This window comes from Nicotiana sylvestris, chromosome 9, assembly GCF_000393655.2.
Source record: "Nicotiana sylvestris chromosome 9, ASM39365v2, whole genome shotgun sequence".
NCBI classification, from domain to species: Eukaryota; Viridiplantae; Streptophyta; class Magnoliopsida; order Solanales; family Solanaceae; genus Nicotiana; species Nicotiana sylvestris.
Window position 1 is genome coordinate 7086615 of NC_091065.1, and position 26747 is coordinate 7113361.

Genomic DNA, 26747 nt, shown 5'->3' on the forward strand with positions numbered 1-26747 from the left:
TTTGAGCTTCAGTCCTAAATAACATGGCATGCCTCAGAAAATTACAGTATCAAATATACATGAAACTTTTTCCAACTGCAGCAAGGTCCCTTGTCAACCATACCACACATTAATAGATTTTTATTACTTTACAGTATGAAGTTCAGAATTAATGAGATCACTAACAAGACCAAGAGGTATCGTCAATACAACCAAAATGAAAGGGAAAAGGCGAGAACGAAAATGAAAACTCGCAAAAATAGTATTTGAGATAACTACAGACTATGATACACAGGATATACAAATAACGGGAACTTTTGCAGCTTTCCCTTTGCAAACTTCAAACACAAACTTCATTCAATTCCATGGAGGAGATGAAGGTTTGTACATAGGTTGTTGATGAGATGTTGATCCATAGTTTAGGTCAAGGCTATGGAGTTGCTCCATCAATTGAGAGCGTCTTTCCTTGAAGAAGTCAAGACGTGTTGTTAATTCAACCAAAGTGGAAGATGCAGCCGAAGGGTGTCGTGTATAATCCATCACCTGCTAAATTTATGGTCAAAAACAAAATGGCGCTAGACTTACAAATAGCCAATGTAGTAAGCTTGATCCAAGAAAAAGTGCTACTCCCCGTTTATATTTCTACTACCCTCGTATGGCTAAATCAAAAGGAAATAGTGGCTTAAAAATCTAGCTGAATTGACACTCAAGGGTGTGGCCTAGTGATCAATAAAGTAGTGCAAACCATGGCGAGACCAGGGTTCAAATCCCAGGAGAGATAAAAATATGCTACTTGGTTTTTTCCCATCTGCCTAAGCCTTTGTGGGTAAAGTTATTCAGGTACCTATACTGGTAAGAGGAACAAGGTACCCAGTTGAATAGTCGAGGTGCGCACAAGCTAACTCGGACTAGAGGCGGATGCAGCATGAGGATAGCATGAAGATACCAGGTTAATATGAACCCAGTACTTCCGAACCGGATTATAATTTTATGTGTAAAAATTCACTAAAATTGCAACAAATAGTAGATATGAACCCATAACATTAATGGGTTCAAAGCCAAAACCTTAAAGGTTTAACCCATAGACCTTAAATTTTGGATCCGACCACCATTATAAATAAGATCTAGCTAAACTGCGATGTATTATCTCTACACTGGTGGGGTCATCCACATGCACTTATGAGTTAGAGCCCTTGCACACCCCCTTGTACCTGAATTTGGGTGAGAACAAAAAGATTGAAGTTTTCATTTCTTACCTCAGTGGCTTTTGAAGTCGAATGCAGGGGGGCAGAATCAACCACACCGCATTCACCCACAGACAAACTGGTTGATGCTTCACTACTCTTAGAATCACTTAAGCTTGTCTCTCGGAGTTGTTTCCGAGAAGGCTGCCTAGTACCAGGGGTCAATATCATTACTTGTCCTTTAATATTCCTCAAATCTGAACCCAGCAATTCCTGCATTGTTTCAGAAGTTCACCATATAAAAGAATTCTATAAACTATACAACAACAACTACCCAGTATAATCCCACCAAGTGGGGTCTGGCAATTCTATAAACTATAAATATAGAAAATCTACAGACGAATTTTCAACTCTCAACTTCACATCAGAATCTGGAATAGTTTGCATTAATTTCTCTTTTAAAAGTAAAAGGAAATCTCGCGACTCCCAACATCTTTACCAGAAGTCCAAAACTTGGACATCATTCGCAGTTAATTCTCATTTATGAGTAAAGAAATTTAGTCACGGTAAAAAAGTCACCAAGCACTAAATGAATGTCAACTCCTTCAACCTTTTCAGATTTCTGCAAACACTAAATGAAACAAGAATTCGAATATAAGACAAATGTTTATAACTTTTTTGATTGGGTGAACATGCCATCTAAGATAAAAGCCTGAATACCAGAGAATATACCAGCTAATTGTTTCTTCAGCTTTTACAATCAGATAATTACCAGCACATATTCTTTCAGGTTCAATGTGATTGATAGACGAATGTTAATCTTGACATGAAATTCGCAAAGAAAAGACAGAAGTTGATCCAACTAATAATAGTTAATATATACAGCAACAATGGGAAAGATGAGTAGATACATCTACTACTTAGGAAATAGAAAGAACGCCAAATGGTAGGAACAAACACTTTTGATGAGTTGAAGAATGCAATTATCACGACTCCCAAATATACAGGATAAAATGCACAATCATCTATATGCTTATATAAACCCAAATATACAGGATAAAATCACCTCATTTCTTTGTCTTCTTTCATGATTACAAAAAGCAAGTGTCGTGTCAAAATTTTGCTGGTAATATTTCCTGCAGACGAAAATACACTTGGTAAATATAGGGAAAACTTTATCTCAGATATGTAAGTTCAAGAAACGGAAAGTCCATGCAATGCTCCATGTAGGATCACTTCTCTCATTCTCTTTGGAAAGGGAACACAGTGCGCATCTGTGTACTCTTAACATGATTGCAGTCCAAAAAAATAAACGAAAACATGTTGCACAAAAAAATAAAGATGGAACAGCCCATGATCAAAAAATGGAATTCCCTTCCAGTCGGTTATAAACAACAATAACATTCTCAATTGTTGCATATTTTTTATAACTTCCTTAATTGTTGCACGCACTAAGAAGCATTTGAAATTGAAATAAGGGCACTAGAAAGTACAAAAAAACTGAATTGACACTCACAGCTGAGAAGTATGATTTGGTTCATTTTGATAACGATCACAAGCATCAGCTAACGGGCCATAATGATGCTGCCGTTGCTGATTAAGTTGATTGTGCAACTCAGCAACCTTTTGCTTTAATCTAGCCACATCTGCTTCGGCAAGAGCTATCTCTTCAAGCTCAGCCCTAGTCTTCATAAAAGTAAAATACCTTTTAGAAATAGAGCAAATTGACGGGAAGGAAAATCATAGTTACCCAATCACCAATACAACCTTGGAATCCATAGGACGAGAACCTGACAACTGTCCTGAAGACATGCTCAAACCAACTTCCAATGCAGCTCTTAGGTCTCTCTCAGCTTGTAACTGTTCTTGTAGTCTAGCCACCTTTGTAAATGTTACACGTGATCAAATATTTTCCATAAAAATAGTGAGCTTGTAAGTGCAAAATTTTCAGCGTACAAAGTGCAGCACATATCATAAAAGAACACTAGGAATCATATTAGAGTAGCAAAACCTGCTATATTTCTTATTGTCACCAAAAGACAGTTTCTTGGATAAAGTAGAGAAGAAATGGATGACTGGTAAGAGCATTAGTCAACAGCAACCAATTCACCACAAAACAAGGGAAAAGGATTAAAAAAACATTTACAATATGTAGTCCCTCAATCCCAATTTATGTGATACTTTCCGTTTTAGCCAGCTCCAAAAAGAATGACACATTTCTATATTTAGTAACAACTTTAAAATGCCCCTTATACCCTTAATGAGATGAACAGCCACACAAATATCTATGGCTTATTTTGGACCACAAGTTTCAAAAGTCTTCCTTTCTTGCTTAAACTTTGTGTCCAGTCAAACACCTTCACATAAATTGGTAAATTGGGATGGAGGGAGTATATACTAAGGAAATGAAGCAAAAGATTACTAAGAAGCATGCTTTGAAATTGAGTAGAGCAGATGCTAAATTATTAAAGAGAAACCAACAGAAGAAAAAAAATAGCTAAAGTGGACAACACTTTTTGGTCTTATCAGGGACTAATTACTCTCATACATCTTGTTCAAGGGCCAAGCGACGCTCGTGCAAAGCTTGCTTTCGTCTCTCCAGGCTTGCCTGCAGAATCGCGTTTCCTCTTGCCTAACACAGGTTAAATATCAATGGTCTAAGCAAAGAAGATCATGAATGTAAAATAAAATAAACTGAGATCTATACCTCCTTCGCGATCCTATGGCGCAAGTCATTTTTCGCTATCTCAAGTTTCTGTATAGCAAGCCTGTTGACATGTCGTTAAAAGGTCCATCTTAGAGATGATTTTGAAGGATAATGGGATGAAACGAGGGTTATACTAGCTAATGTACTTTGACCAAAACTTTCATTGATAGAGGCATCTCTAAAGTTTATAGCCCACAGACAAGCTTTGAAACAAGAAATTTAGTGTCACTCCAGCTTACCTGGAGCATTGTATCTTTCAGTGCTGAATTACAAATAAATGCAAAATACAAATTCAAAAGGATACAGGTAAAACGTGTATATTTGGATGAAACGGCATTGGCCCAGTTACACACTAATGCAGCACTTCTCAAATGGCAAGATACAAAACAAGTAAAAGATGCATATTTGCACAAACATTTCGTCCAAAAAAAAGCATTATAATCGCATACTGTAACCTACCTTCTCCCTACCCACCTTTTTGTTCCATTAGATACTAGAGATCATAATTTTTTGATAAGCTACTAAATATCACAAAATAATCTTGGTGGTTCTATTATTCTATTATATACTTAGTCTGCTAAGTCTCTTGAATCGTCTTGTTATTTGTTGAACATGAACTAACTAGTATAAGCTTTCAAAACCCTACCATGCAGCAGCAAAGGGGACGAACCCACATACCCTAATGTGTGTGTCTAACTTGTTTCATCATAAGAAAGTAAAACGAGTGAAAAGCTTCAAAAGCATATCATGGCGTCCTGATGACATGATAGCAGATGCTCCTTCACTTACGTATCCAAGTTTCTCAAACTAAAAAATATGAGCTTTTAGGAGCTTCGTGCAACTGCAAATGTCATCCAATCAATTATTAGTGTAATAAAATTGTATTATGCAAACAAGCCGAGCATATCAGCACCCAAATCACACTCAAGTACCCGACAAGCTTAGATGTATGCTTTTTATCAGCACTCAAATCACACTCCCACCCCAATGGCTAAAGCATATGATTAGTGCTATCATTACCGTTTCAAGTTACCCTTTAGAATATCAAGTGAAGTCACCTATTTTAATAGATTAATACTCTTATATAAGGAGCCCTTCTTCAAGTGTCAATAACCAAGTCTATAAGAAGTTATTTTCTACAATTTTCAAATGGTATCATAATTGATCTATGGTAAGCCCATTCCTCGCATATAGAAGTCTGTACCAAAATTGATGTGTGAATCCTTAAATTATAATATTATCCCGCTGAGTTATGTAAGGGTTTCTAAAGGAGTAACGACCCAAAAAAATGGGTTTCTAGAGGGGTTTATAAAGGTCATGATTTACACCTATCCACTGTGCCTAAAGTCTGTGTTAGATGTTAAGATTCTTTCTCATAGTACCAAAACCTCTGATCTTGGATTCTTGGTAGACATTCAATTAACCCACCCATGGTGTACGGCCTTACCACCTCCTCGACCAGTATTTTGTCCTCTTTTTTTCCCTCTCGGCGTCTGTTGCCACTTCTTGGTAACCTTTTGCTTCGCTCATCTATCTCTTAGGGATGGTACCCCACTCTTCAGTCTCCTATAGCCAATGCCTGGCTCTTCTCTCTCCTGCGGGCAGTGCCACATTCCTCTTTCCGGTGGTAGGCACGGCTCCTCTTTTCCTCTGGCAGCTGGGCCCGCTTAATTTTTTTCTTCTTGCAGCCGCTGCTGCCCCTATCTTCTTTCAGTGGATAGTTTTGCTTTCTCTTTTCTTTTGACGACTGGAACAGCCCATCTTTCTGACAATTGCTGCAACTAATCTTTCCCGTGGCCGGGATCGCTCCTCTCTTCGGCAACTGTTTCCGCTCCACTTTCTAGGGGCTGACTCAGCTCCTCTTTGTGGTAACCATTCTAGTGGTAAAGTCCATACTTTTTACCATCGTTTCAGTAACAGTTTGTTCGGCGGGATTTTGGTAGCAGCTTTCTATGCTTTACGAATAGGCAAACTCAAGTAGGTTTCCTCACTTTGAATTTGGTGGATTTGTTAGAGTATCAAGAGAATAATATAATTATAGATAGAATTGACTAGATTAAGTGCTAAAAGGACCGGTCTGAAAGTGAAAGCTCTGATTTTAGCACTAGCATGATTTGCTTCAACCGCATCATTAGCGTCAATGAGATCTTTCCATCATTTCTTAGGGATTTTAGATATCACATCACTTCCAGATTATCCAAATGCTTACACTAGATGGAATGCTCTTAGAGAAGGCTCTTAAATATCCGTAGTTGGGATTGGTCGTTTCTTCATGGTTGTAACAATAACTTTATAATTAAATATAATTGACGAACATGCAATCATAGCGTAAAGTTTAACTTGCATATTCTCAAGTTACTTAAAACCTGTTGCCTGCAGCTACTTCTGCATCTTCCCAAGGAGTAAAAGCACTTATTGTTCTTTCTTACAGCTGTATGCTAAGGATTTAATAGCTAACTGTTCCCATTCAAAGGGATTATTTTGCATGGAATTTGGGGTAGAATATATTTTCTAGTCTCCACTTTCTCTTCCGATTTTTCTGAACCCATTCTATCCAGTTTTAGCAAATTTAATATCTTCCCTTCACTACTTTTATTTGAAGGAAAAGGGACTGGTCTCAATTCAGCTAAACTTCTATTAAAGGTAATATCACTTGTTACAACATGACCTCTACTGCTCCCCCAACACAAAAGCTTGTCTTTCTCCCAACTTTCCCAAAACACGAGATATACCATTTGTTGAAATTAAAATCATCCTGATAGAGAAAAAAATTAAAATCCACTTAGTTACCAGAGGCATCATCCATTCATCGTCCTAATTCTTATCTCAATGGAGTCATATTTCAATTAATTAAAATAAGTTTCTCTAATACCAGGTGGGAGAAAAAGTGAAAGAAGCCTTACTCTTCCTCCCCGGAGGAATCAATTGATTCTGTTGATGGAATACTTCTACCCTGTGCAAAAGTAACAATCAGAAAATCAGATTCCTTATTCAGCTATCATGCTAGATTGATCTAGTGTAAGACTATTCTAGAGACGAGAAAATCTATGAACTTTTCACATCAATCCCAGAATGAGTAAAAACAGGACCTGGTACACGGAATTAATGCCTCATCTATTGCACTAAAAACATCAGAGTATTCGTAGTTTCAAAAATAGATGCCGACACTCACATTGCTTCTCCCCCAAAATGTCGACCTTTTGACGTTCTGGTTTGAAGGTGTTAACTTGCTGCTCGGTTTCTCTATACATGAATCAGGTCCAGGGACACCAAGGGGTGGCCCCGGATCCATAGAGGAGAGTATCTCACCCATGGATCTCTGAGACTCGGCACCAGCTAATTCGCAAAGAGCATTTGTCTCATTTCCACGTCTTTCTGGTTGTTCATTCAAAGGGACATTAAAACCCGCAAGAGACTGAGAGTCCACTGTTGGTCTCAATTTTACTCCTTGTAAACAACCGTCTCTTGGAGATCCAACATCTGAGTCGTTCCCTCCAAACCCCTGCATAGAAATATTAATGCATAGTTCAAATAAATACTCATAGAAGTTAAAATATTGAATTAACTTTCTCTGAATTTTTGCGAGGTTATTTGTGGAATAATTTTTCATGTTTACATGATTAAGGAGAAAAAATGGACAAATAACCAATACATTTTGTTCAGACGGGTGCCTTTTAAAATATATATTAAACACAACATGCCTTTGCTTTGCAGGAAGTTTAGAAGTCATCATCGATGACACTTAATCTACTAAGAAAATGTAGCCAAAACCTCACTGTAAGTTCCATAACTAGTGGTTTATTCCACGGCTCAAACTCGTGACCTATAGATCACACGGAGACAATTTCACCGTTGCTCTAGGCTCCCTTTCGTCATCAATACAAAGAAATAGAAAATGAAAGGGAAAGTAGCTAACCAGCTATCTGATTTACTCAAAAAATCCTTAATTTAGTTCAAACACACGACACATTAGCCGTTGGGCCTCCCATTCTGTTTGTAAAATTGGCCCAAAATTATACCTGATAAAATATATTGGCCCACAACTATTAAAGTTCTTCATAACAAGAGAAAGAACCTTATAATCATAAAGATCACTGGCAGCGGAACCACTGCTTTCGCTCAATTTTCCACTCAATATTCGATCACAATCATCATCAGTATCTGGGTCGACCTCATTTTCAGCATCATGATAACCATTCTCCTTCATATCCAGATTTTCATCATCTGATGATTCTTCAGTCCCACTATTTCCAACTTGAGAATCCGCTGAAATAGAGCACCTATGTAGATTATCATCCTGTAAGAAAACACAACGAAAAGCTAAGCACGTCCATCGATGTAAATTCTGCAGAGGACAATCTAGTATGACAAATATAGATTGTTGTAACTTGTAAGATTGCCCAAGCTAAAACCAACAGAGTAAATCAGGGGAAAAGAAGAAGAAAGAGAATCACACCTCAAAAGCAAATTTTAGATACCCAAGATATAAAATATTGAATGATTTTCACTGTTTTTCTTTTCATGAATAGTTTTTATTTAAGAGCAACTTACATCGAAAATATTCTCATACTCCTCAAGAAGGGTTGTAATGATAGCCTGAGCATTATTGGCTGCATTAGCAGCAGCAAGAAGCTGAGCAGAGTTATCACCATTGACATCAAAATCATCCTCCAACTCACATTCGCCAGCTAAAAGAGGCCTTAAAAGTAATGGCGCCATACAAGCAGCCACAGCAGATGGCATCATCCGATTTTCAGATGCATTTGAAGAAACTGTATGCATCATCTTCAGAATTCTACAGTAGCAACTTCACAAGTTAGGTTGGTAAAGTGAAAGGTATTTTAATTAACCAAAAAAAGTATTTACATTAGCCTACAAAGTTCATCTTCCCTCAAATTAAGACAGAGGAAAACTAAAACATGTCCAATCTACAGCGAACTACTAGAAAACTGAAGATTTCAAAAGTTTCTTTCTCTCATAACTAATCTTCTAGTTCAAAAGTTTGCAATATGGGTCTACAACAACATGGCAGTAAAAGGAAATGTCTAAAATTGGGCAGAATATCTTTGTGGGTTAAACCACCTCTCAATAGAATAATTACAAATAGAGACACAGAGGGAAGTCTAGTATTAACCAGTGATGTGCATTAAATGGGTGAAACCATTTGGAGAAAGAAAGGGGAAAAGGCCAGGCAGGGTAGTGGTACAAGGTTTGAAACTCGGTGGACAATGGGCCCATGCCTCTACCCTTCTCCACTTAAATACCAAGCTTTTGTCCGTGGCAGGGTTCGAATCGGTGATATGCGTCTAACCCACACATTACAAGCTACGCCCTTAATACTAGACCAAAACCCCGGGGACTTCATGTTCTGGCAGCATAGATGATAAATTGAAGTTTCCTTAATTTGGCCTACTAGTTTGTACCATAAATTGGACTCCAGAAAGAATTTTAGTAAAATATTCAAAACTGCACCTTTTGATTCCTTGCTTTCATTTGCTCATTAGAATTTAATTCCATCCAGTTCGTCTTTCTCCAATTAGGTTTCAGATAATTAAAGTTTATTTCACAAAATTAGTACTCGGCAATAACAATAGTGCAGCATTTGAATTTGATGCATCAACACACAATAGTAAGAGAAGTGTGTGGGGGCCACCCATGCAAATTCACATATGAAGCAAATCAAAGGCCTGAAATATAGATATGTCTCTGTTCTATTGATCTTCTTGAACTTTTGGCAATGAATAAATTAATGTCTCAAAAAAGACTTAATGGACAAGCGAGAAAACCGTTCTCCAACAAACCTAATGATCTAAATCCAGATTAAATAATTATTCTGCCTCGATAATAAGTCAATGGACAACAGCGGAAACAATTATCCAGCAAACCATAATGATATGTCCAGCAGATCATTTTTTGTTTCCTGTAACATTTAGAGATCAGTAAGACTTCCACGGCAATTCATGGCAAAGGAGTGGCTAGATTAGATATTCCACTCAGCACTACCACATTTTGTTCAACTTTTCCACTAAACAAAGATTGTAAGCATCCAATTGCCAAACCAGATTCATTATCCATCATCAAGAACTTGCCATACCAAGAAAACTAGCAAAAAATACCACCACCATAAAAGATTGTAACAGAAACTGAAAACACAGGATCAAATTAAAAATTACACAACCATATCAGCAAAATACAAAAAAGAGTTACCTCTGTAATAAACGCCTATTTGGATCAGGAAATGTTTCGAGAATGGCAGAGCGCATAGCATTAACTCGAGCTTCATTTCGATCAATTTCTATGGGCAAAAAAATGAAACAACTGGAAGTTAGAAAACCAATATGTTTAAATTAACATCCTAAACTGAAAAATGCTAATTAAATACAAGTAGCACATGTAATCATAATGAGCAGAAATAGTTCCAGTGAGCAACAAATGGATCAACAGACAGTTTCACATCCAGAGACCTCATAAAAGTGGCATATCTACAATCACAAAACGAGTTTCCACCTGAAAAATACAAAAGGAGAGGATCCACGGCTTTGCCAGATTTTTTGCTCATACAACACCAATTGACGTATGCAATCCTCCTCTGTCTCAAATTCTCAGCTATCAAGACCCCCCCCCCCTCGCTCTTATGAGGGCACATTAAATATATTGTTCAAATACATCACACAAATTGAGCTTAAGCATACTCACGCCAGGCTCTTATAACATATTGGCTCAAAATTGAACGTGAACTGGCTTCATAATCAATAAAAAGCTCGAGTTCAGGCTTACTTACATTGAGCTAAGCTTTCTTAACATATAGCATTTATAATTCTACCTGGGAGATGTCAAAAATTAGTGAGATTATTTACTTCTTTCTCATTCAAGTTTTGAGAAAAAGTAAGAATTTCAAGAAACAAATGAATCTTTTGAGACAGATAAGAAACGAGGGAATCTTGGTGCAGAGGAGTAAGGGTCATTCCCAACTTCGGGGTCTACAAACAACAACAAAAAAAATCCAGTGTAGTCCCACAAGTGAGGTCTGGGGAGGGTAGAGTGTACGCAAACCTTAACCCTGCCTTTAAAAAGGCAGAAAGGATGTTTTCGGTAGACCCTCAGCTCAGAGAGGAAAAAGGAAAAGGGAAGGGGAGATAACAAGCAAACCAATCTGACAACCAAAGCGAAAATACAAAATTAACACTAAGTAATGCAAATAGAAAATCGAAACAAGGCAGCAACAAGTAATAACAGCAATCTAGGGATACAAAGTACCCGAAGGACACTAAGAGATGTATCAAAGCTACTGTGACAAACCAGGACAACACTCGGCTACCTAACCCTCTACATTTATTCTCAACCTCCACACTTTCCCATATATGGTCATATCCTCAGTCAGCTGGAGCAACGCCATATCTCGCCTAATCACCTCACCAACTCCGGGGTCTCCCCAAGAGCAAATTAAAGTACCATTTACAAACAGAGGCAAGGAGAATGGAAAAATGTAACTTTTGAGGCTGAACTTCTTTTAATGACTGTGTTCGAGCGAGCTAGCATAAATTCAACTAATCCACTAGACAACCAAAACTAACAATCAAAGGTGTCGTGTAAATCTACCCACCAAGAATGGACTCACACCAGGTTTTGTAGCTGGGATTCTAATTGCAATCTCTAGAATGTTATTTTTGAACTTCAACAAGTCATCCATCCCCTTGGACTTGGAGACATTATGACATGAATTTTCATGTGTTGAACTTATTTGTATCATTATTTGCATCAAACCCACTCTTCCTCAGGGGCATCACTAGCTTCTCATCAGCCTGTGTCACATAACTTTTGGTTTTTCCCAATATCTGCACAACCATTTCCTGACTAGACCATCATTCCACCCTAACCCTGTCAAGGTTACTTGTCAGCTTTCCATTGCGTTTGAACTCAATGACTTATCCTCTTCGAGCTTTATACAAATTATTCTCCAGGGGGTTCTTTGATGTACATTATCAGGATAGCACAAGGTGGACCATGGACGCATAGTCGCATATTACAATTTGGCTGAATACATATGGAGACACCTAAAATTAGGCTTTGTCCCGATTGAACACCTGCAGAATGCTCGTGTTCATTCTCCTCTACTAATGTCCTATGAGTATTTTCGACGCATAAATGTATGTTCGTACACACTTTCATCTCTTAATTACTCTATTTTCACTTGGAAAAAACTACTAATTGTGGTTCAATTTTTGGCAAACTACAGCCAGGAACATCAAGCCAAAGAGCATTCTACACGGTGCAACTCACGCTATCAACCATGTCAGTAGAAAGTGTCTCATTGGTACACTTTGGGCCTACTACATGTGTTCAATCGGAACAAGTCCTACTTGAGGTGTCTAAATGAAAAATCGTGGCAACTTTAGGAGTCTCTATATGTATTCGGCCTTAAATTTTTGTATGCATATAGTATGCTTCTGACAATGCTGGTGATATCAAAGTAATGCTGATCAATGTATGTTCCAATGTCAAACCAAATTTTACAGTTGTTTACATAACAAATATTTGGGGCTTTCAACTTCATCAATCAAAACGTTCAGTTTACTAATGGGGTCAAGAGAAAGTTACGTCTGCAACAGGCATAGATTATAAAATACAAGAAGATGAGAATCATCTCTCGTTTTTCCTACATATCCATATAAATAGAAGCCGGCCATACTGGCATTTACATTCTGCAAAATTTCCAATTCATAGAAGCCTGCTTGAATATAAGTAACTCATTATTCTACAAAAACAAACATATATAATACTGCAAAACATACAGTCTAAATAAAGATCAGAGGATAGAAACAAACAAAAACCGTAAATGTCCCTGAAATTTGATTAACCTTACAGTAGCCAAGACATTCCAGAAGTTTTGGACAAGCCCAAAAAGGATCCTAATTGAACTTTAAATTAAGGCACTTTATTCATCGGATCTACACAGTAGACAATAATAAAACAAAGCAGAAAAGAACTACGAGAAGTAGCATGAAGGGAGCTGTGATGATCGTAAGAAATAACCGCAAAGTAACAAAACTTAAATATTCTCAGAAATAATCGTAAAAATCTCTTAACAAATGTTGTCAAGTTTTCTTACTGTAAGCTTCTAACAGAGCAGTACAGCAGGAAGCAGGAACAGGAGATGAGGGCAGCTCCCGAAGCACATGCTGCATAAATGGTAGCTCCAATGTTAGTTGAAGAGAATTAAGGTATTCAGCAGCAGAATGAGATGACAAGGAGCATCAAACAAATAATAAACTCATCAGACCTATACCTTAACACAGTCACCAATTACATGAGCATCCTCTTCGGGGCCAAATTCAGTTTTGCCTTCGAAAAGTTTTCAATAGGTTAGCAATGCTTCAATGGAGAATATCTTATTTAGAAAAAAAATCAGGGCACATAATAAGCCACTACAAATTCTTAGTTCATGTTCTCCGACATAATAGCAATTAGCTTGACCATATTTCTAAACACCAAAGACAAGATAGGATAAGAAAGAGAAGAGGGTAGAAAAGTGAATCACACTTTAATGATGTGTGTTGCAAGTCAGCATAAATAGTATGCAAGTAACTATTTTGTGGCTAGTTGTCAACCAAAGGAGAGCTGTTCAATAGATTTCTTTTTCCCTCTTCTCTAAATCTAGCTAAAAATTAAAATTACATTAACATTTAACCATGAGAGACCAGAAATGGACACAGCACAAACAGAAGTTTGTTTGTTGGTACCTTTCAAAACTTCAAGCGATTCTACATCGGCCACTTCAGTGGAAAGTGTGGTCCTTTATTTCCTCTAAAGGATGTGAGATGAATTTAGCACCATTAACTTCATGATTAGAGTTTTTTCTAGATATATTCTAGCTAAAAGTTTCGGTTGCTTCACTTGAAAGTTGAAACCTTTACAATTTCTTTTCATTTTTTAGCGGAGGTATCAATGCCTAATTGCATGCACCTCGACTAATGCATCAATTACCGGCAATATACCACATAACGAAGACGTACAGAGATGGAAAGAATTCCACACTAATAATCTACCAAGAGTTCATACTTCTTTCCATTCTAGGCACCAACTATCTCCACTGTCAATCTCATGCTTCCTTCAAAATCCTCCTCCGCCTACGGCCATTTCTCAGCAACGAACAAGAATTTTACCAACATGCAGCTATCTTGTTGAATATATTTATTATATTTTCTCATTTTGTTTTCGAATTTTCCCCCAGTTTGTTATCTTTGCCAATCTTGTATCTCCAGTATCTCAACCCAAAGGAACCTTGCCATGAATTAATTGCTTCCACATTCTAGTTGTTAACTTCATCTATTGATGCAACTCATGCGCTGTATTTCTTCAATTAACATTAGTGTGGGAGTAGTACACTTACTTTTGGGTTATCTTGTTGGACCTAATAGTCGTGCATGGCATGTTTATTTTCAAGCTTTTAGTAGAAATATGAGCCCCTGAGGCCTAGACACTCACTTATAACATCTAAAATTAACTTGTTTGAACATTCCTAGGTTAATGGAATTTGAATTCTCTGTTACCAATTTTATCGGTTGGCCTTACACAACTTGGAATACCCTATACCGGTCCATGGTCTATATGCATGTTTGACTTCTGAATAGCATTCTGCATCAACTATACAAAGTGATGAATTTATGTTCGGTGAGTTGTCGAGCAAACTACAAATTTTCAATTTCTTTTACTGTAATAACACAATACAAAAGCCATCTGAACTCTACTCATTTAGGGCATTTCTTTCGTAGAAATACTGTGACAAGGAAGCAATTTAAGCAGTGGCAGAGAAACATCACCAACATTTAGCTAATCCAGCGAATAGATCATAACAATCATGAAAATACCGGAACAGTATGGAATTTATAGAATCAAGATGCATTGGGTACAACAGTCTGTCTATACATGCACAGCCATAAATATACTTCAGTTCTTCAACATGAAAAGAAAAAAAAAACATCGTGAAGATATACAAGGTTTTTTCCAAAAAATTTCATTACATAAGAAAGATGTCATCTATCCAACAAAAACAGATGTACCTCCTTCATATTCTTTTACTCTCCGCTCCACTTCCTCGACATCTGCAGACTGTCGTAATATACCTTCGACCTTGGTACCTATGAGAGCAGAAAATTTAGCAGATTCAATTAAAACAGACTCTAACCATCTCTGCATTTATGCATTCTCGCTAAAGATGCTCACCATACTGCAAAGATACCGTTACAATTTAAAGTTAGAAAATCTATTACACATCATCCAACAAGGATGACCCAAAAAAAGCATATAGAACTATAAATAATAAAAGCAACAGATGACAGAAATTTCCTATTTCATGTTCTTCCAACTCGATTTCCTATTTTTTTCAGTTCTTGGAAGATATTTGGAGAACAAGAAAGGGGAGATTGAGTTGTTACGCCTACGAACCTTCTTGTTCTCCAAATGTCTTCCACTCATACCTATGTCAAGTGATCTCCAACTTGATGTTACCTTTTCCACCATCCTTGGTAACAAAAGGGCAACAATGAGCTCCCGCTATGTGCGAGGTCCGGGGAAGGGCCGGACCACAAGGGTCTATCCTTGGTAATGACAAAAGATATTAAACATAGAGAAGACCAAGGTCCGGATATGTGAGTAAAGCTACGATGCGAATCAAGGTAAGGTCCTTGCTTCTTACATAGACAAGAACAACTCATAACAATTTGCCTCTTCTTCCTTAAATTATCAGCAAGTATGATCACATCCTTGACTGTTTACCATGTGATAAGCTACTTCTCTTTCCTTGGTCTTCAACAAAATTTTCCGGATCTTCCTTTGCTTTCTTACTAATAGCTCAATGGAAAATGATTTAACCGTGAATATCTTTACCCATGAACGTGCAGGTGCACTCAATCAAGAATCATATTTTTGTCTAAGATTCTCTACGTTTCATGTATCGTTTGTATACGAATTTACACCCATTTATATCAATATAATTGTTCCTTTAAAACAGCAAGAACAAAACAGAAAAGAAGACAAGGAAACTTCTTGACACTAAGTTGTTCCTGCAGTAGATCAGTGACTATCCAATAAAAAAGAAAAGGCAAAAGCTACAAGAACTTGGAAGCCATTTGGCCTAGGTTACATGGTGACATTATTGTGTGACTTTTTTGGTTATTGTAGTTTCATTCAAGCACTACCATCTTTGTCTGAATTGGCTAGTTTTCTTCAACTGCTATTACTTTTCTGGTCTAGCTTCCTGATGAAAGTACAATAACCAAAACGGTCACACAACAATGCCACCATGTAACCTAGACCAAAGGGCTTCTCGATTTTATTCTTATACAACTCCATTTCCAGGGGAGCAAATGGTGGGCTTACCATACTTCTCAAGAAATCTCAGTGCTTTCTCAAGAAAGGATGGGCCTCCGTCTATGTCTTCTAAGGCGAGTAGAATTGGTCTTCCAACAACTAAAGATTTAACAGGGCGCTTATCCTTCCCTGAATAAAAAGTAAACTGGTCAATGTTTATGCAGAAATAATAAAAATGGAAAAGATCGAGGTTCATCTGAGCATTTGAAGATGAAAACAAAGTCTTGGCAGATAACAGCAAAGAGTGCACTAACATTGATGGAAAGACCCTTCAAAGGAATCATTGGTGTCATTCCGGAAAATGCCATTGTGACCCATCACCAGAGCAGCACTTGGCGCTTGGACAAGAGCATGCTCAAGGGCAGTCTTCCACTCGTACAAATCATCTGCTGTCTCTGCCTGCAGTAGAAAGCTTGAGGCTTAATAAAGAAAATTCCATTGATCTCTTTTTTTTCTTTTTTTTTTTTGAGGGGGGTGTTGATGTACAGTTACTGTAAGCGGAATAATTCTACAATTAAAATGAGTTATTTGTGTCAAATATAAGATGATAGGATTGCCTAATCAAATACTTATTAAAAAGGAAAAGAGAATGCCTCATCGAAATAGTTTCAGAAAATTACAATCATTTAACACTATCACCGGAGCGCTGCTATGACTAGCAAATTGTACACGATGATTCTAGAGTTTAGAATACCCATAGACGCTTACAAAGAAACTTAAAATGTATAGAGAGATGTATTGAAAAAGACTTATTCTGCTAGCAACTGGTCAAGTGGGTCACTTCTGAGTTGCATCACACGTTTCTGAGTTTCTGAAACATTTTTGAATGTAGCACAGTGATAAAGACAGACACACACACACAGAGGGGCAGGGGGAGGTAGAGAAGCACCTTAAGTGTAAAAGCTCGTCCATCACGTCCATCTGGAAACAGCACAGTCAATAGCTTTTTATCTTCTCTGACGACAACACTGAATAACAAGCAGTTGTTAGCACAAAGACACAAAAAAAAATTAGATAACTTGAATATGACGTGTGTATTACCTCCCTGAATTATTTAAGTCAATTCCTCCCAAAGTTAGATTCACTTCACCACCTCGCTGAGGAAGTGTGCTCTACATGAGGACATTAATTGTAAGCATATATGTACAAAAATTGAAACTTGACATCTTTAGGTATAGTAGAGATTTAATAATGAAGTGGACCAAAAAAGAAGTAAATAATCACCAAAATTTGAGAATCTTGACAAGCTAAAAGTGAATATATCAACAGAGAAAAAAATCAAATGACATGTAAAGCCAAAAATATTGTATCTAGGCACATTTTTAGCACTCCATGTCTCTTAGAAATCCATTTGATAGATTGATGAAGACAAATAGATGCTATGGCTTTAATACGTTAAGGTCACTGACATCCACAAGGGAGGAAAAATACATTAAAGTGGATCTGGAGTTTGGAATCGAAGCACTTTTATGCAGAGAAACGGGGAAAAAACAAGGCGATCTCTGCCACTGGCTAAATGACGGATAGCCAGCTGAATCTAAGGGAAGGAAGACAAATAGAAGCAAATATTTACAAATAACTTGCATAGAACAAGTTCATTTTCAAAGCTCAACAGCAACAAAAAAAGATGCAGATAAACTCCAGCAACCAAAAGAAAAAAGCTAAAAAATGTTCAGTTTTCTCAAAATCAGTTAGGATCTTGTACTTCTGCTCCATATTTTTGGAGCTACTCAACGGTCGTACGAGCTAGGAGTGCTCAATGAGCTAGGCATCATACTCCCTATGTCCCATTTTACGTGACACTTTTCATTTTACTCTGTCTCAAAAAGAATGACATCTTTCTCTATTTGGAAATTAATTAATATTAGATTCCTAATTTATCCTTAATGACATGACTTGTTTGGACCGACGTGAGTTAAAGTTTATTCTCTTACTAGGAGAGAGAATACTTAGATTCCTAATTTATCCTTAATGAAATGACTTGTTTGGACTACTTGATTTAAAGTTCATTCTCTTACTGGAATAGAAAGATTGAAAAGACAAGTGGAACTCTCACCACCACTTGGGAAAATTTTGGTACGTTGCATATAGTTAGCTTAAGTGTCAAAAATCTTCCTTTATTTCTTATACTCATGTCCAATCAAACAAACACCTTCATGTAAAATGAAATGAAGGGAGTAATAACTTTTCTTGTTACTATGTTCTCAAGACTTTTGCCTTCGGATAAATCAAAATAAACTTATTAAATAACACACCAAGATAGTGTCAAAAACTAATTACAATGTCATTGGATAACCACCATCATCTATCAAATCAACCAAGAGCTTGTTACATGCTAACATCTTCTCTTCACATCAAAAGAATAAGCAAAAAAACATCTTGAAACACATTCATAGCCCTCTAAGTACTGTGATAATCCCAACCAGAAAAAGGCAAAAAGTGGACCTCTGAATTACCTTGTTCTCCTTGCCGGTCCTACGTAACTCGAACTAGTAATTATCTCGAACATTATCCTAAGCTTTACCAAGACATCAAACAAAGAAAGTGTGAAATTTGGTAGTTGTGTAGTGAATAGGCAACGTAGTAAGACATGGTTTATGTCTTTTCCCCATTCCTTATAAAGGCTACCAATCCATCACTACCTTCCTCTTCTACCTTGACTCACTCTTTTCACACCTCCCTCCTATGCTAAATATATGGCGCATGATAATTGTATTTCAAAAAAATTACAAGTGGATATGGCTTGTGCATTCAATCTCTACACCTATAAATAGCATCACTTGATCCATCAGAAATGCTTTCATTAGCTAATAATTACCTATAATCATAGTGTCTTCTCTTTAGCCAATCGTTACTCTTCTACACACAAGCATTATCCTCGATTGTTAATTATCTCTGCTACCATTTTATTTTCTAGAAATGTTGGAAAAAGCAAGGGGTAAATAACAATGTTACTATAAATACTATTTATAAGTGGATACATAAATTGGCTTGAGTCACGCTAGGCACTATCCTAAAAAACCATTTTTGCAATATGAAATATTTTTCCAAGATTAAACAAGCCCACCTCTTATTAGGAGGAACAAAAATAGCAAAAATAAATACTCCCTCCTTTCCAATTAATGTGAACCTGTTTGACTGGCAGAGAGTTTAAGAAAACATGACGACTTTTGGAATTTGTGGTCCTAAACAAGTCAAAAAGGGCTCAGAGTATTTGTGTGGTTATAAAAGCTTTTCAGCAAGGGTAGAATTGTAAGTTTAAGCTAAATTGTTACCAAATTTAGAAAGGGATCATTCTTTTCGGAACGGACCAAAAAAGAAATAGGTTCACATAAACTGGAACAGAGGAAGTAATAAACTAGCAAGTTTGGAAAATAAAATGGAGAGAAAGAATAATTAATATAATAAGAGATAATGATTATAGTAAGAAAGTAATAATTAGCTAATGGAGGACGTAATCATTAGCTAATGAGAAAGGTCTTGAAGAAGAAAAAGAATATGTTGATGATAATTCAGATGAATCAAGTGATGCTATTTACAGGTATAAAGGTTGCACTTTTTCATTACGAGTGTCCTCCACTTGTCCAATAAATCTAATGCATAGAGACACTTATGTCTCTTAAGCCACTTGACTATAACATTGTATGAATTGAGCCACTTAGCACCACACGCACAAGCCACGGCCACTTGTAAATCTTTTGAAATATAATTATCATGAATCATATTTTTAACAAGAGGTAGGCTTGTTTAATCCTAGGAAATATTTTACATTGCTAAAATAATTTTTTAGGATAGCATCTAGCACAACTCAAGCGAATTCGTGTATTCGATTATAAACCATATTGTAGTAGCAATATCGATTATAAACAATATTGTAAAAGAAGTGGAAGTGAAGATTGGTACTTAAGTCATCCGCAAAAGAGATAATTTCAAGTATCTTGGGGCTATTATTCAAGGTAATGGGAAGATTGAAGAGGATGTTACTCATCGTATTGGAGCAGGGTGGATGAGATGGAGGCTCGCCTCGGGGGTTTTATGTGATAAGAAAGTACCACCCGGACTTAAGGGCAAGTTCTATAGAGTGGTGGTTAGACCAGTTATGTTGTATGGGGCTGAGTGCTGGCCTGTCAAGAAATCTCATGTCCAGAAGATGAAAGTAGCTGAAATGAGGATGTTGAGATAGATGTGTGAGCATACCAGGAAGGACAGGATGAGGAATGAAGTTGTTAGGGACAAGGTAGGAGTGGCATTGATGGGGAACAAGTTGCGGGAATCTAGGTTGAGATGGTTCAAGCATGTGAAGAGGAGCGACATAGATGCACCGGTCAGGAGGTGTGAGGGGTTGTCCATGGCGGGTCTGCGGCAGGGAAGGGGTAGGCCTAAGAAGTATTGGGGAGAGGTTATTAGGCAGGACATGTCATTGCTTCAGCTTACCGAGGATATGACCTAAGATAGGAAGGTGTGGAGGTCGAGTATTAGGGTTATAGGTTGACAGTTAGTAGTGTGTTCCTCCTAGGCCTACCAGTAGTACTAAGACTGTTTTTGTATTATCTTAGTTATGTCATGGTTCTTTATTATTACATATTGTGTTTTTTGTTGTTGTTTTTGTTGTGTCATTCACGCTCGTCACCTTAATACATTGTTGTCACTTTTGTTTACTACTTGGTTGCTTTATCTTATCTTTACTGTTCCTTGAGCCGAGGGTCTATCGGAAACAACCTCTCTATCTTTATAATGTAGGGGTAAGGACTGCGTACACACTACCCTCCCCAGACCCCATTTATGGGATTACACTGGGTTTGTTGTTACTGTTATTGTTGTTGCCTTTCCAACCGTAAGTAGATTTCATTAAATGCATCAAGAAGATACAGATGCCAAAAGATATTGAGTGCAAAATAATCAAAAAAGCCCGCTCCAATACAGAGAGATCTATGCAAAGGCTAGGGAACAAAATCCAAAAAAATTAATACCGCAATTCACAGTAGATTCCTTGATCTTCCTTCCTCCACGACGTTCCATTCTCCATTCACCTCCTGCAAAAGTTCCTCACTCATGTATCCTATGAGAAGTTCCTCAGTTTCCTCTCATTTCCAATCCTGTATAGCCCCCTTACAAATAACATCTCTGGAGATTCCTTGGTTTTCTTTCCTTAGTGGTCAAATTACACTGTATCCCCATTATTTATCACTCTACACCTAAAGGATTGATTCCCTATGAAACACCTAAAAGAAATGTTCCTCTATAGTTGCTTCTCACAAAAATTGAATGTTTCTGCCATTACCCATGTTGATACTAGTATTACAACAACAACAACAACAACTACCCAGTAAAATCTCATAAAGTGGGGTCTGGGGAGGGTAATGTGTACGCAGACCTTACCCCTACCCGATAGGGCAGAGAGGTTGTTTCCGATAGACCCTCGGCTCAGAAAGACGAAAAAAAAAGAAAAAAAAAGACAATTCATTAGTAACTCCAGTAGAAACCGTAATAGTAACAGAAGCATAACAACCAAAACATAAATGACATGCAATAACAGTAACCAGTAACTAAGGCCCGGGGCTAAGATAAATAGCAAGGATAGTGTGGATTCAACATAAACTGCAAGCCATCTAAGATCAACCCTAATCCAACCCCGCCTCACCCCCGGTATGAAGTAAGGAAAGCTCTACTACCCCCTAACCTACAACCCTAATGTTTGACCTCCAAACCTTCCTATCAAGGGCCATGTCCTCAGAAATCTGCAGTCGTACCATGTCTTGCTTGATCACCTCTTCCCAATACTTCTTAGGCCTCTCTCTACCTCTTCTCGTACCCACCACGGCCAACCGCTCACACCTCCTCACTGGAGCATCAAGGCTTCTCCTTCGCACGTGCCCGAACCATCTGAGCCTCGCTTTCCGCATCTTGTCATCCACAGGGTCCATGCCCACCTTCCTCCGAATATCTTCATTCCCAATCTTGTCTATCCTAGTGTGCCCGCACATCCACTTCAGCATCCTCATCTCTGCTACCATCATCCTCTAGATATGGGAGTTCTTAATCGGCCAACACTCTGCCCCATACAACATGGTCGGTCTAACCACAGCTCTATAAAACTTATCTTTGAGTATCGGTGGCACTTTCTTGTCACACAAGACTCCAGATGCAAGCCTCCATGTTGATACTAGTATTATGACAAACTATTTTTTCCCCTTATAGTATTCTTCCATAAACTAACTTCCAAGGGATTCATGATCCTCTTTGAGAACAATCCATCTATGTTAATCCATATTAATTAGTTATCTCCTTTCTTCGTAATACATTCTCCTCTTAGCAAATCTCCAAATATTTCCCATATGGTGACATGCCGAATGTTGACTATTGTCAAATTCCCAACACTCAATTCATTCATTGGGGCTGTTATTTTCTTCCAATCAACCAAATGAAACCACTTTCTACTTCTTTCCGTCCCACAAGAAGTACCTTATCATCCAACCAACCAAATGATACTTTTTATTCCCCTCTTTTTCACCTCACAAGTACCTCATCAATTTTCCCTATTTGTTACTGTTTGGCATGCAGAATAGGAAGATATAATATGTTGGTATTTTACATAAGATGGATTTCAGAAAGTTATTTTCTCTCCCTTGGACAGATAATGCATATTTCATCCACTCAACCTCTCTTACACTTGTCTGATGATTCCATAAAAAAAATTATAGCCAAAAAATCGTCGGACATGTAGCCTTTCGAAATTTGATGGATAATGGGCCCACCTATCTATCCCTTTTTACTTAAATACCAGGCTTTTGCCTATATCATAGTGCGAACCGTGCGAGCGCTTGATCCACAAATCATGTGTTGCGATCTTACCACCAGATCAAAGCCCTTGAGGCATAAATCTTTATCTTTAAACTTTCCCCCCAGCAAAAGTTCTAAGTAGGTTATTGGTAAAGTCGCCACCTTACAGCTATATAGTTACGAATTGAAAGGACCATATCCCTTGATGCCTTTTGCAAGTATAACGATAACTCAACAACTATCAGAAGCAAAATCTAGAAAAAACATTGAAGCAATGTAGTCGACATTTCCATCATTTCTCACAAGACTTTCCTATCATGAGCCAAGTATCAAAAGTTTTTCTTTTCCAATCAAAAGAAGAAACCCCTTGATGCCTCTTGAGATAATCAGTTTTTCAACCTTTACAAAGAGAAAAACAAAATAAAAAAGAAACATCTGGAAATCCTTGAACTAATGCAATCCTACTTTACGTTATCTCATCTCCAGATTATTTTACTAACATTCTTGTTGTTACTCTTTTGAATTCCATAAAACAAATAAATATCCTGCATAGTCTTGAACTTTTACGAAAAGACTCCATTTTTAGAAAGATGATTGATGAAATAAATCAAGTGTCACCATTGATGTTGGAGATACAAAATGCTTATAGATATTTCTTTGATCAACTGCGCTGCAATCTCATGCTGATATTTTTTTAAAGATACATTTTACTGATGTAAATGGGATGTCCCGTACAGAAGTACATAAAAGCAGATAATTCACACAAAAATATGATTCTCCACAAAATGGCATCCAACTGTCTATAATAATCAGAATCTCATAGGTAACGAATGGTCATAGACATGAACAGCATAGAACAGAAGTCACTCTAATTTCAACTGCATGTTTTGAACGGAGTAGTGAATAGGATGTTACACCTGCTGTTCCATCAAATAAAAGTCAGTATTGGGATAAGAAGATACTAACAGGATCATTCTTGAAGAAGACCAAAGATGTGCGTGTAAGGATGAACCAACGCTTTTTCCAAGACTTCCAACCCAGTCCTGCAAGAAGTTAAAATATTAGCTTTAATATCAATTTCAAAAAATTAGTTTCCCTTTGGGTTTTCTTTTGTTGGAATAGGAGTCCAAAGAATAAAGGACATTCATACAGAAGAAAATGAATAAAAGCGTGAAAGAATGCTCTCAATCACTTGGTGGATCAGAATGTTGTAGAGCATGGGACATACATTTGCCTAAAACTAAAGAGATAACGAATAGACCAATCTATTACAGGCACAGAGGGGGGAATATTGGTCGAAGATTCAAAAACTTTGTAGACATATGTTTTCAAACTTGAACCCTTCTACTAGTAGCCACATGTTTTCAAATTTGAAAAATGAAGGATTCGCCTCCCAGTCCCCATTTTCAAGAAGTAAAGGCTTATGATCTAAGAATACTGGGAAGAGCAATCTGATTCAGAGACTTAAAACATTCATTTTGCTTAGAGAAGATAAGAAATCTATCTTTTCTGAATGCCTGGTAAGAGTTTTCTCCCCTTTCTCCCTTCCTTTACTCTTCCTCATCTTTTCATTGTCACTCCTTGCCACCCACCATTTTTATTGAATGACAATCAGCACGTCACTAGTCTCTCCTCAAAACCTCCCTCAAAAACGGCTACAAATTTCCTAAGCTCAAGTATTTTAATGCCCACCCACTATGTTATCTCCCTTATTGCGCATTTAAGTTGTAATTACTGTGATTATCATAAATCCCCTCTCTTTTCTTCCCTCCACTTAAGACAGAAATATCTACGCCGGTGAGGACAGCAAATGTCACCTAACTATAGGATATCTTCATGTAGAGATAAAACTATTTCTCCCCACTAGTTCTAGAGTTGTCTTCCCCCCCCCCCCTTTTCCTTTCCTCTAGACTCCAAGTATAAAAATCGAGTTTTTAGCATGTTCTTGATCGGCATCTTAGTCTCTCAACTAATCAGCCTAGTCGACCTTTGTTTTATAAGCTTTCTTACATTGGTTGTCTTCGAAAGAATAAGAGCTATCTCCCACTACTGTCTTCGGAGAGAATCTTGTTTTCGACTAATCAACTGAGTATTTTCATAATGTTTCTCCTTTGAGATAGTAATTCTTCAACATTAACTCCCATGGGTTTCGATGTATCTAGGGAAAAATAAATTTTCTTTTATACATTTTGGATTGAATAGTGTTCTCCTCATCCTTTTATTCAAAGAATTTGTAGTTCTGCCAAGGAATACAATACTTAGTAGGGCAAGGACCACCAACTCATGATCTTCTCTTATGTCTGATTCTGTCAGTTAATTATTCAAATGTTATCATCTCACGACCAGTATCCTTTTCATTATCTGGTAACAAAAAATTGTTCTTTCAATATTGGATCCAAAAAGAAAAGAGATCGTGCAAACAGGAAAACCCGCCCTTCATTTAACCTAAATTCCAATCTAGCATGTAAAAGTTTGACCATGTTTTTTTATAACCATGATGTCCAGGCCAACTTGCGTGCAGCTCCACTAATTCCAACGGATATCTGCTACCTCCCATCAGAGTAACAGGTATTAGGTAACTCTATACACTAAAGCTTTGAGAGATGGAAAGAAATTATCTAGTATTTTTGTTTCCATTGGGGTTCGAACCAGAGACCCTATGTTTTCAACCTTCTTCATTGATCACTAGGCCATACCCTTGGGTGCTTAAGTGACTTGTGTATGATAGAATATGTCAAATAACACGAATGTATCAAAGAAACTAGAAACAGCTTTACTGACCTTTGGAAGAGATGAATAGTGGCCCACTCTTGAAAACCTGCAGATTGTTACAAAATTCAAAATTTCAAGGCCAAGAATATTATCATAAAGCATGATTAGAAGCATTTGCAGCGACCATACTTTTTTGGAGAAAATATGGCTAGAGATCATGAACAATAATGACTACCATTTACCCCAAATTTCTTTTTTTTTTTAATCTTTCTTTTGGGTTAAACAAGAACAACACCAATCACAAAAACAGAAATTTTTTCTGAACAAGAATCATTTGACTATCATTGACTTCATAATAATCCCACAATTTCTCTTCTTCCTTTTTCTAACTTCCTCTTAATGACATTTCATTCAAAATACAATCTTTTGGATAAAATTAATATAACCCAATTAAAAAGAACAAAGTTTTTTTCTCAATTTGAAAATTTTGACTACCACTCACCCAAATTTTTCTTTTAGGTATAACCAAATGCAACTCCAATAAAAAAAGTTCAATTTTTTCCTAAGCAAGAATCATTTGACTATCATTGACTTCATTATGACCCCCACAACTCTTCTTCCTTATTTCCATAAAACAAAAACAAAAAAACAGCAAAAAAAGAAGATGAAGACAATTTAAGTAAAAAAAGAGAACTTTTACCGTATTTGAAGAACCAACTCTTGGACGCTCAAATGCAGCAACTGAAGCTGACATTTCCCTTCTGGGGTTCAATAAAAGCAACCAAATAACCCCAACATTGCACCCAAAAAAAAAAAAAAAAGGAGAAAACTGTGGACTCAAGAAACTGAGTTGACTTAGATCAAGAAGATAAACAACAGTAACTGAAGAATCAGAAGAGATCTGAATAGGAAAAAATTTAGGGTTTTGTTATGAAAATGTGAAGAAAAAGGAAACAATAACAGTGACTGAACATAATGGGAACAAAGAGAGGGTTATTGCTCCTCTGTATTGTTGT

General features: G+C 37.1%; 1 protein-coding gene across 2 annotated transcripts; it reads right to left on the minus strand.

The window, feature by feature from the left end:
* On the minus strand, positions 1-26747 carry LOC104238104 (rho GTPase-activating protein 7-like). Of its 2 annotated transcripts, none has more exons than XM_009792387.2 (22): positions 26432-26747; positions 25801-25837; positions 23986-24062; positions 17281-17351; positions 17129-17207; positions 16494-16638; positions 16249-16368; positions 14931-15008; positions 13157-13212; positions 12980-13049; positions 10078-10165; positions 8422-8665; positions 7946-8167; positions 7043-7372; positions 6774-6823; positions 3871-3931; positions 3712-3795; positions 2931-3044; positions 2680-2849; positions 2230-2299; positions 1236-1436; positions 1-522 (listed from the first exon to the last, which is right to left on the minus strand). In XM_009792387.2, the coding sequence occupies exons 1-22, from the start codon at positions 26483-26485 to the stop codon at positions 337-339; spliced, it is 2607 nt and encodes an 868-aa protein (XP_009790689.1). In that variant the 5' UTR covers positions 26486-26747; the 3' UTR covers positions 1-336. The 2 variants fall into 2 exon arrangements, with proteins under 2 accessions (XP_009790689.1, XP_009790684.1); XM_009792382.2 differs by having other exon boundaries at positions 1-525.